This window comes from Pogoniulus pusillus, unplaced genomic scaffold (assembly GCF_015220805.1).
Source record: "Pogoniulus pusillus isolate bPogPus1 unplaced genomic scaffold, bPogPus1.pri scaffold_100_arrow_ctg1, whole genome shotgun sequence".
In the NCBI taxonomy this organism is placed as follows: Eukaryota; Metazoa; Chordata; class Aves; order Piciformes; family Lybiidae; genus Pogoniulus; species Pogoniulus pusillus.
In genome coordinates this window covers 39895-51578 of record NW_026974539.1, presented here as the reverse complement: position 1 = coordinate 51578, position 11684 = coordinate 39895, and the positions used below count along the sequence as shown (strand labels likewise).

The 11684-nt window shown below is 56.4% G+C and overlaps 1 protein-coding gene across 3 annotated transcripts in view; it reads right to left on the bottom strand.

Annotated features, from left to right (window-relative positions):
* Positions 1–5480: 5480 nt before the first annotated feature.
* LOC135173849 (protein disulfide-isomerase TMX3-like) overlaps positions 5481–11684 on the bottom strand; it is a 42324-nt gene continuing 36120 nt past the window's right edge. The window contains exons 1-5 of one of the 3 annotated variants that reach the window (XR_010301453.1): positions 8838–8922; positions 8012–8099; positions 7540–7652; positions 6518–6647; positions 5481–5730 (exon numbers count right to left, since the gene is read on the bottom strand). Coding sequence is in view for 2 of the 3 variants with exons in the window: in XM_064141051.1 (XP_063997121.1) it covers positions 5632–5730; positions 6518–6647; positions 8838–8950 (342 nt within the window). In the remaining variant the exon portion in view is untranslated. Of the gene's footprint in view, positions 5731–6517; positions 6648–6868; positions 7180–7539; positions 7653–8011; positions 8100–8837; positions 8998–11684 lie in introns of those variants that run through there. The other 2 variants (XM_064141051.1, XM_064141052.1) reach the window with 2 other exon arrangements.

Sequence of the window (11684 nt, the reverse complement as noted above, 5' to 3'; positions counted from 1 at the left end):
GTCCCTCTGAATTCCTCCCAATCCCTCCCACTCTCTCCCAATCCCTTCCAGTCCCTCCCAGTCTCTCCAAACTCATTCCACATCCCCTCCCACTCTCTCCCAATCCCTTCCAGTCCCTCCCAGTCTCTCCAAACTCATTCCACATCCCCTCTCACTCTCTCCCAATCCCTTCCAGTCCCTCCCAGTCTCTCCAAACTCATTCCACATCCCCTCTCACTCTCTCCCAAACCCTTCCAGTCCATCCCAGTCCCCTCCCATTTCCTCCCAGTCCCCATCAGTCCCACCCAGCTCCCTCCCAGTCCATTCCTCTACCTCCCAGCATATCCCATTCCCCTTCCAGTCCCCTCCAGGAACTCCCAATCCCCTATCACTCTCTCCCAGTCCCTCTGCAGGCTTCCCACTCCCTCCCAGTTCTTCTCAGTGCCTCCCAAACCCCTCCCAGTCTGGCTCAGTCTCAGCCTCTCCAAGTCCTTTCCCAGTCCCTCCAAGTCCATCCCATTCCTCTCCCTGTTCCCATCAGTCCCTCCCATTCCCCTTCCTGTCCCATCCCAGGACCTCCCAGTCCCATTTCCCTCCCTCACACCTCTCACTCCCATTCCAGTCCATCCCACTCCGTCCCAGTCCATCCCAGTCTCTTGCAATCCCCCCAGAGCCTTTCCCAATACCCTCCCATGCCAAATTCCCTCTCAGTCTCTTCCAATTCCTTCTGATCCCTTCCAGATGCCTTCCCACTCCCTCCCATTGCCAGTCCAGTCCCCTCTCAGTCCAGCCCAGTCTCTCTCAGTCCTTCCCAGTCCCCTTCCAGTCCCACCCAGCCCCTCACAATCCCTCCCTGTCCATTCCACTATCTCCCAGTATATCCCAGTCTCCTTCCAGTCCCCTCAGTAACTCCCAATCCCCTATCGCTCTCTCCCAGTCCCTCCAATTCCCCTCCCAGCCCCTTCCCAGTCCCCTCCCACTACCTCCCAGGCCTTCCCCATCCCAATCCCTCCAGGCCAACCCTGATGCCTTCCCAGACCCCTCCCTCTCCTCCCAATCCCTCCCAGTTCCACTGAATCCCTCTCACTGCCTCCCAAACACCTCCCAGTCTGGCTCAGTCTCTCTCAGCCTCTCCAAGTCCCTTCCCAGTCCCTCCCATTCCACTCCCAGTTCCCATCAGTCCCTCCAAATCCCCTCACAGGCCCTTCCCAGTCCATCCCACTCCTCCCACTCAATCCCAATGCCCTCCCAGTCTCCTCCCAATCCCAGTCTCTCCCACTTCCACTGAATCCATCCCAATCCCTCCCAGTCTGGCCCTGTCCTCTCCCAGTTCCCTCCCAATTGCCTTCATTCCCATTCCTGTCCTTTCCTCCTCCATCCCATTCCTCTCCCAGCCCCTCCCCAATCCATCCCAGTCTCTCTCAGTCCCAGTCCCTTCCAGTCCTCTCCCATTTCCTCCCAACCCCCTTCAGCCCTACCCATTCCCCTCCCAGTCACTCACATTCACTCCCAGTCCCTCATGCATCCCTTCCCACTCCCTCCCAATGCCCTCCCAGTCTCCTCCCAATCCCTCCTGGTGTCTCCCAGTCCCTCTGGACCCCTCCCAGCCGGGCAGCAGAAAGGCAGCAGCAGGAGCACATCCCAGCAGTAAAAGGATGTTAAATCCACCCCGACACAGGCACACAAAAGCCTCTGCAGGCAGCACAGCCTCGGCCCCTAGCCCAGCCCCTGCTCAGCTGCCCTGGCACCGCTGCCTCTGGGGCTCCACTGCCATCAGCCCAGAGCCAAGCAGCAAAGGCTCCACTGCACCAGCACCAACTGCACTGCGGCACAGGCTGCTGGCACAGCTGCCTCTCTGCCCAAGCACAGCCCTGAGCAGCAAGTGGCACAGCTGCACAAGTGACCTGCTTTGGCCAGCACAGCAACGAGGCCCAGGCAGCTCTGCCTTCTGGCTGCCACCTCCTGCACAGTGCCACCAGAGTGCCCCTGAGGGGAACAGCTCCCCGAGGGAGACCTTAGCTGCAGCAGCACTGCCCAGCAGCCTCTCCAGGGCAGAGGCCTCTCCCCACACCTGAACACCCCCTTCAGTTTTCACTCCCTCACACCCTGAGCTTCTCCTCTGCAACCATCAGCACACTGAAAGGCCTAAGAGAAGGCTTTAAGCAAGGCTGGCACTTGGCAGCAACTCACCACAGAGACATTTCTGCCCCCACAGCCACAGGAAATCCATTTCTGAACCAGCTGCAAGCAGCAATTGCATTTCAAACAGCTCCACGGCCTGGTACCAAAGCATCCCACCCTGCCAGGGCTTGGGGCTGAGGCTGAGTGCAAATCTGCAGCTGGGCTGGGGCAAAGCAGTTCAGCTCCCTGCAAAAAGAGAGAACAAACACAGCAGAGAACTCTCACCCAGGCACAAACAACAGAGACAGAAAGAGGGAGGCAACCTCCAGAGGACCCCAGGCCAACTTAGATGCCCACAATGCCCCTTCTGATGCCCCTGAACCCTGCTGCATGACCCCAGGCCCATTTTACCTGTCCCCAGACCCTTTTGAGGGCCCCCAGGCTCACTGCAGATGAGCCCAGAAGCCTCTAGCCCAGCCCCAGACCTTTTTAGAGACCCCAGAACCCCTCTAGACACTCACAGATCTCCCTGCACCACAAAACCCATCCCCTTTGGGGAATTGAACCTGGGTCTCCCACATGGCAGACGAGAATTCTACCACTGCACCACAAAAGGGCTTGGAACTGGCTGCTCCTTGTGGTTCCTTCCAACCCTGACTGATTCTATGATGCTAGTTTTAGTGCTCCACACTCCTCTCTATTCTCCAGTTTCATTGGTAAGAATGTTCCAGTTCCTTGCTATTTGTGCTTGAAGTGCTTTATTGGTTTCGCCTTGAGCAGTAATGCAATTTAATTTCTGATATCAGCTAAGGAAATTTCAGGAAATAGATTAAATATTCTTCACTTCTCTATTTTGACAAAGTTTCCATCTTCACTTTCCCCCGGGTCAAATTAAATAATCTGTTGGAGAAATTCTTGATTAGCACAGCACACAAGAATTGATAAACATGAGCAACCCATGCTGGGAACATCTTTGGTTCCCAGTCAGCTCAGCAAATGGAGCTGTAAACAGCCAAGCACCCCACACACAGCTGCAGTGGGCAGAGACTAGATAACCAAAGGGGCTGGAAAAGATTAGCAACTGGCTGTGATTAGAGTAATTAATTTCAGCTTATACGTAATGCTGAATTCAAGCTCCTAGACAATATTGAAGTCAAGCTTAGACATAATCACAGACTCACAGGATGTCAGGGGTTGGAAGGGACCCAAAGAGATCATCGAGTCCAACTCCCCTGCCAGAGCAGGACCATACAGATTGGCTCAGCTCACAGAGGAACAGATCCAGACAGGCCTTGAAAGGCTCCAGAGAATGAGACTCCACAACCTCTCTGGGCAGCCCCTGCCATCCTGCCGCTGCCCTCCACCTTCCCCCGGGCAGTCTCTGCTGCTTTCCTCCTCTCCACTCTACGTTACCAGCTTTGGCTGTTACCAGTTCCATTACCAGCTGCGGCTCCTGGTCCGTTACCAGCTCCAGTTCATGCTCCTGGTCCATGTTCACATCCATCGCAGAACCTAGAGTAAAACTTTTGAAGATCCTCGTCTGTTACCAGCTCCAGTTTGTGCTCCTGCTCCATCTTTGCATCCATCGCAGAACCCAGAGCAAAACCCTTGAGGATCCAAACTCCTAAAGCAAACTCAGCCTCAGTAACAACACAGACTTAGCACCCGTGAGCTAAGGTGGATGTTGCGGTGGGTCAGTAGCACAGCCCTAAGGTAGCCCTAGCTAGCCGGGGGGCCAGCCAGGCCCCCCGGCCTTTGAAACCCTCCACCACGCACCCGGTGCTCACCCGTGCACACTCACCTGGGATGCCAGGCAGAGGATCCCTTGGCCCGCAATGGGCCCAGCTTGGGGCTGGGCTCCTCCTGCACTGCTTATAAAGGGCACTGAGCAGGGAGGGCAAAGTAGCCACAGCTGGGGTGGGAGGAGACTTCAATTGACCTCCCCTTTTTAAGCTGCCCCAGGAGAGGCAGAAGCCTTTGGCTGATCCCCTTTGTGGTGGTAGGTTGGCTGTGTCCTTTGTGGGGTGGTGTTTTGGCTGCGTTCTTTGTGGGGTGCTTTTGCTTTTCTCTAAGCCACTCTTCCCCTTTCCTCTGCTTGGGATTTCTCTTCCTCCTTGGAATGTTGTGCTTAAAGCTGTGCTTGAAGTTGTGCTGTTTCCTTCATGAGATAGGCTTGCTTTTGTTCTTCCTGCCTTGCTCCTCTCTTGTTTTCACCTGTTTGGGGCCAGAATCTCCCTTCCTCTTGTTGCAGCCTGGCAGCAAGAGTCAGAGTCCCTACAGCATCTCGTTGCCTCCTTTGCCCTTTGCTTGCTGTGACAGCACAGCTCCGGCCTCTGGTGTGGCTCTCGTTATTGTGGGGGAGAGAGAAGAGAGGAGGTGGGAAGGGAGAGAAAAATGGGGGGGGGTGAGAAGAGGGGTGGGAAAAGAGAGGAGGTGGGGGGGTGAAGAGAGGAGGTGGGGGGGTGAAGAGAGGAGGGGTGGGAAAAGAGAGGAGGGGTGGGAAAAGAGAGGAGGGGTGGGAAAAGAGAGGAGGAGGAGGGGTGGGAACAGAGAGGAGGAGGAGGGGTGGGAAAAGAGAGGAGGAGGAGGGGTGGGAAAAGAGAGGAGGTGGAGGGGTGGGAAAAGAGAGGAGGTGGAGGAGTGGGAAAAGAGAGGAGGAGTGGGAAAAGAGAGGAGGGGTGGGAAAAGAGAGGAGGGGTGGGAAAAGAGAGGAGGTGGGGGGGTGAAGAGAGGAGGGGTGGGAAAAGAGAGGAGGTGGGGGGGTGAAGAGAGGAGGGGTGGGAAAAGAGAGGAGGTGGGGGGGTGAAGAGAGGAGGGGTGGAAAAGAGAGGAGGTGGGGGGGTGAAGAGAGGAGGGGTGGAAAAGAGAGGAGGTGGGGGGGTGAAGAGAGGAGGGGTGGGAAAAGAGAGGAGGTGGGGGGGTGAAGAGAGGAGGGGTGGGAAAAGAGAGGAGGTGGGGGGGTGAAGAGGTGGGGGGGCAAGAGACGAGGGGGCTGGAAAGAAGAGAGAGAGGCCTCGGGCTGTTTAGTCTGGAGAAGAGAAGGGATCTCCTTAACGTCTATACATTGCCGAGGGGCAGGGGTCAGCACCAAGGTGCCAGCTGCTGCTTGGTGGTGCTCAGCACTAGGACAAGTAACAACAGACAGAAGCTGCTCCGCCTCAACAGGAGCAGAGATTACTTGGCTGGGAGGCTGACAGAGGACTGGCACAGACTGAAACCAAAACATTGCTCAGAACACAAAAGAACCTCTGAAGCGATGGCAAAAAGCTCAAGGAAAAGAGGTTGGATTTCCATGATTCTGTCCCTTAAAATATGTCAGACTAACAGCAGAGTGAAAAACGTGAAATTCATGCAGGTGGAACAGGTAGAACTGTGGCAGCCATGATTGGCTGTTTTATTCAAGAAGTTCATTTGGTTTAAGCCTAGTTCTAAATAGTGACAATAGATACACTAGGCACAGCATGGCAACAAGCTTACATCAAAGCATTTCTAAAGCCTCTGCAACTAAGTCCTTCTTGACTGACAAGAACATCACCTCACTGAATAGGCAATGAACTCTACCATTACAGCAGCCTTGGCCTCACAGATGACTCTCTTGCTTCGTTGCAGAAGTCCATCACCAGCCTGTGCCTGCAATGTCAAATGGAACCATGTCAAAACTGCTGACACTTTGCAGTTAGGGTCCCAACAGTTCATTCTTCAGACCTCCCAACCCTTAAGTCCCTTAAGAAGGCAGTGAAAAGCAATTGCTCTTGCATTTCATGCTGCCCAGACGCTCCCAGCTCCTCCAGTAAGGCTAAGCATTCCAACAGGCTCATGCCAAACTCTCCCACAGTTGTTTGAGACCATCACAGCAAACTAACAGCAAGTTGCTGCTCTACTCTCAGACCACAGAGGCTGCCTAGGGAGTCGCAGTCCCTGCAGCTGCTCAAGAAAAGCCTGGATGAGGCACTTAGTGCCATGGCCTAGCTGACTGGAGAGGGCTGGGGCTAGGTTGGGCTGGATGAGCTTGGATGTCTCTTCCAACCTGGCTGATTCCATGATTCTAAGTGTACAAATACCCCAGCTGTGTGCTTTGAACCTTGTAAATAAGCTTTCTGCAGAGACTGAATGATAAGAAACAGGTTGGTTGTAGTTATTAACAACCTTTGCCTGGATACCAACATTAATATTGGTTATTAATTGTGCATCACTCATAACGCACCCATTCCATGGCTCTTGGAGTTCCCACAGTGAGAACAGCAAAGGATGGCACACCCCAAGCACTCCTCACCACGTATTCACTGCCAGCACCCAGCACGGGAAGACAGCCAGGACAGGAAGATAAATCACACGGCGTAACAATCGGAGCCACCGCAGCTAAGGGGGGAAAAACCAAACACCAACCAATATATCTCAAGCCACAACAAAGACTTACTTCAGCAGCACCATCCAAGATATCCTTCATGAACTTAACCATGTCCTCTGTCTTCTCCAGGTGTCTGTCTGGCAGCAAACACTGCTGGTTGGAGGCATTCAAGACGACGGTAGTACGGATGGTCAGCTCGCTGGCAATGGAAAGCAGATGGGTTACAGGTTTGAAGAGCCACAGTGTAAAACACTGCAAAGCAAAGAATTCCTACAGCATGTCAGAGGGCGCTCAGTGAGCTTCTCCCTGTGTGTGTTCCCTTAAAGGCAAGAGGGGAAGGGGGAAGAGAATGGTACAAAAAAGCTTCTCAGCAGTACTTTGTCCCCTCACATCCGTGCAGGCAACGCGATGGAAGCTTACTGCATTTCACACCCCCACAGGTAGCTCATGACTTCCCCAGCAGCAAGAGATCACAGACAGGAACCCTGCACATGAAACGTACTACTAAGGTAACACAGGAAGTCTTTCAGCATGCAAAGGCAAAAGCACAACCCAAAACATTCCACATGGCCACAGTCCAGCTGAAGAACGAAAAACTGCTGGAACCAGTTCAGAGCAGGACCACGAGGATGAGCCAAGGGCTGGAGCACTTCTAAGAGGATAGGCTGAGGGAGCTGGGGCTGCTCAGCCTGAAGGGGACAAGACTCCAGGGAGACTTTAAAGCTACCTCCCAGTACCTGAAGGGAACCTGCAGCAGGAAGGCTGCAGAGGGACTTTTTCCATAAGGGTGTCTAAAGACAGGGCAAGGGGAATGGTTTGAAGCTGAGGGAGAGCAGGGCTGCTCAGAGTGGATCTGAGGAAGAAGTTCTTCAGCATGAGAGTACTTTGGCTTGCAGAGACAGAAACACTGTAATGCCTGTTCATGAATTTACAGCCAAGGTCACAAGCGTGCTTCTGTCAGCAATTACTGCTTCTATGCCCACCAATCACACAGTAGTGTGTCCTTTGTGAACAAAAAGCATCTGAGGCCAGCTGCACCATGTATTCAGCGACAAAACAAAGCAAATCAACAAAACAAATCTCCTACTTACCCAGCCCAAAAAGCAAACACTTCTCTGCCAGAGAAACAGGCAGAAACATCTCAGCAGACAGACAGAAGAGCTTGCACAGGAGAAGCAGGTGAAGAAGGTCTCCTTTTTGGCACCTATAATGCACCAGATCAGTCACATCACTTTAACTTCAAATGAGAGACAGCTGCTTTTAGATTCACTGCACTCAGGTGTTCATCTAGAGACAGCCCACAGAAATCCAGAACTTGTGCTCCCTGAGTCCCCCTGAAGCTCCTAGAATCTTCCAGAGCACAAGCACAGGATTTTGTGCATGCTCTGATCACCCAGAGAAAACTTACAGAGCTGACATCTTCAACTCTGGTTTTTCCCTTCCTTCACTCCAAAGGCCAGAGAAGAAGTAGTCAACTGCAAATGCCAAGCAACTTCACTCCCGAATGATGCATTTGAAGACAATGACCATTAAGGGCAAATGTCAAGCATCTTGTTAACCTACTCCAATGTGCCTTGTCTGTACTGAGTGCAGCCAGCATCCTTCATGCACTTCATGCTGCTTCTCTGAGGGAGCTCAGTTGTATGCCTCTCTTAAAGAAAGCATCAAGAGTGAAATGGGACTCTCCTGAAATCAGAAGCACAGGCAATGCATAACCATTCTTTACAGCCCCAGTTACAAACTGGGCAGGCTGCAGAGGTGCGCCCAGGCCAACCTCATGGCATTCATCAAGGCCAAGTGCAAGGTCCTGCACCTGGGTGGGTACAATCCCAAGCACAACTCCAGGCTGGATGGGGAACGGCTGAGAGCAGCCCTGAGGAACAGGCCCTGGGGGTCTGGGCTGATGCAAAGCTCAAGAGGAGCCTGCAGTGTGAGTGCAGCCCAGACAGCAACCCTGTGCTGGGCTCCAGCAAGAGCAGTGTGGGCAGCAGGGCAAGGGAGGGGATTCTGCCCCTTGCCTCTGCTCTCCTCACACCCCATCTGCAGTCCTGGGGGCAGTTCTGGAGCCCCCAGCACAAGAAGGACATGGAAGTGTTGGAGCCAGTGCAGAGGAGGCCACCAAGATGCTGAGAGGGCTGCAGCAGCTCTGCTCTGAGCACAGAGTCTGATCAGTGACCTCACTGCTGGCTGCAGCTACCTGGAGGGAGGAAAAGTCCTACAGCTGTGCTGCTCAGGGACATGCTTTAGGGGTGACCTGGCAGTGCTGCCTTAAGGGCTGCCCTGGATGATTTGGAAGCTCTTCTCCAACAGCAACCACTCCATGCTTCTACTCCTCAGAACCGGTGCACCTGACTGCCAGAAGGAGCACAAACTCCACACAAAGCTTTACCTGACCCAGCCTCTTTGGCCACCTGCGTCTCGTGGGGGATGTCCCTCAGCATCTGCTCCTCCCGCATGAGCTGGTGCTGGGCTGAACCCTCCTGCTGCCTGGGGAACGGCCATGCTGCTCCTGCTGCTCCTTCAGCTCATGCCATGCTTGCTGGAGAGAGCTGCAGAACCCAACGGCAGCACAGATTGACACGGAGGGGCTCTGGCAGCAGCAGCTTGAGTGCAGGCAAATCCATCCCTGCAGCTGAGCACAGACATTGCTTTGGCCCAGAGCCGCTCGCAGTGGCGCCTGGAGGACCTCGGAGGCCTAGAGCGGCTTTGACCAGCGAGAGGAGCGGCCCAGAGCGTCGCCTGCCAGCCGGAAGTGACGGCACGGAGGCAAGATGGCGGCGCGGAGCGAGCTGCTGCGGCTGTACCCAGCCCCGGGGGGGTCTTAGGCGGAGTTGGGGGGTCCCGGGAGGGGTCCGAGAGGGCTCGGGGGGGGGCGGGGGAAGGGGCTGGGGGGTTTTGGAGAGTCCCAGAGGGGCTTCGGGGGGGCCCCAGGGGGGTTTGAGGAGTCCCGGGGGGAGGGATGAGGTGGCTGGGGGGGGGCGAGCAGTGGGGGGAGGGTCTGGGGATGAGTCAGTGGTTGCCAGGGGCGTTTGGGGGGGTCGCAGGGGGATTTGGGGGGGGGCCGAAGTGGCTGAAGGGGGTAGGGGGAGGGTCTGGGGGTGTTGTAGGCGGCCCCGGGGTTGGGGGGGTTTGGGGCCGCCTTGGGAAGGGTCCGAGGTGGCTGGGGGGAGGGGGCAGTGGAGCAGAGGGAGGGTCTGGGGGTGTCATGGGGGTCCCCGGGTGAGGTTTTGACGGGGGTCAGAGGTGGCTGGGGGTAGGGGAAGGGTCTGTGGGTGCCATAGAGAGTCCCAGGGGTGCCTGGGGGGGACTGGGAGCAGTGGGAGGGGACTGGGGGGACGCTGGGGGGTGCTGGGGTCCCTCCCCCGAGGCTCCTTGACCTGCCCTGCCAGGGAGGTGCTGCTGCCGCTGCCTGCTGGCCTGGCACAGGTGGCACTGAGGGCGCTGGGCCCAGGCCTGCAGCCCCCAGCCCGGCCCGGGGGGAGGCCTCAGCAGCGCCCCCAGGCCAGGCTGCAGTGCTGCGGGGACAAGCTGAGGGCCTGAGTGGGCACTGGGGGTCGCTGGGCGGGGACGGGGAGGGGCTGGGGGATTAGTGGGGGCATACAAGGAGGTGAGTGGGGGTCTCTGGGAGGCCAGTGGGTGGGTCTGCGGGTCCCTGGGTGGTCCCTAGGAGGGTCTGAGGGTCCCTGAGAGGTCCCTAGGAAGGTCTGGGGGTCCCTGGGAGGGTCTGGGGGTCCCCGAGAGGTCATCAGAGGTCCCTGGGCGGTTATTGGAGGTCCCTGGGAGGGTCTGGGGGTCCCTGAGCCCTCCCCCCATAGGCTCTGGGTCTCCCGGGGGGCTGGAGGCCTGCGGGGGGAGGTCTCCTCCTTCCTGGAGCTGCTGGGGCTGTGCTGGAGACCATCGAGCGCTTCGGAGGGGCGGGGCAGGGGCAGGCCCCGCCCACGGCAGAGGACGCACCAATCAGCTGCTGACCCTCCCCGTCCTAACCAGTCTCCCCCCCGCCCCCCCCAATAAAGCACCAAACTCCGCCAGGTGGACCCTGCCTTCATTTATGCAAATGAGGGGGCGGGGCACAGGGGTGACCATGCCCACAGCCCCCACAGGATCCACCAATCAGCTGCTGACCCTCCCTGTAAGCCCTCCCCAACCCCCAACACATCTCCAAGGTACTCAAAGGCAGAGCCTGATATTGAAATGTATGCAAATGAGGGAGGCAGAACAAGCGGCAAAACACGCCCATCACAATCCACCAATCAGCAGCCACCTCCTGAACTCCTCCTCCAAAGGAAGCTCCAAATCTGTCACCATATAATTAGTTACTGAGGGGTGGGGCCAGGCGCAGCATGGGGAGGGGGCGTGGCTACGGAAAGGGGGTGTGGTTATGCAAATAAAGAGGCAGCAACCAGAGCCAGGCAAGAAAGGCCAGGGAGGGGGCGTGGCTCCGCAGCCCACTCCTCCCGCAGCAGCAGACCCCTGCAGAGCCCTAGAGACATCTCCAGACTCCTACAGACAACTTCAGACCTTTCCAAGGGCTCTGCAGACCCTTACAGACCCCTGCAAACTCTTCACACCCCTAAGACCTCTACACACAGCCACAGCCTCCTCTGCAGAGCCCTGCAGCCCCCTCCACACCTTGAATGCATTCCTGCAGACACTTAACAGATGCCTGACAGAGCTCCACAGACCCCTGCAGACCTTTACAAGATGCCTGCAGACACCTGCGGGCCCAGAACAGAAACCTCCACACCCCTGCTGAATGCTACAGACACTTGCACACCCCTCCAGCCTCCTAGAGACCTCTAGGGACCCCTCCCGACCTTTCCATAGAGCCCTGCAGACCCCTACATGTCTTTAAGAGGCCCCTAGAGACCCCCACAGACCTCTACAGACTGCCAGAGAACCCGGCAGACCTCTACAGACACCTCGAGACCTTTGCAAGGCACCTCAAGACCTTCACAGCCTTTTGAGACACCTACAGCACCACAGACACCTCTACAGACCCCGAACCACCTCCACAGACACCCAGAGAGCTCCACAGACTTCCAGAGAGCCCTCCAGGCCCCTAAGGGTACCTACAGATGCCTCCAGACCCCCGCACACCTCTGCACACTCAGAAAAGCCTCCAGGCCTTTTAGAAGACCCCTGCAGACACCTACAGACCTGGGCAGACTTCTACAGCTGCTTGCACAGCCCTGCAGACACCGACAGGCTCCTCCTGGCCTGCAAGCTCACACCATGT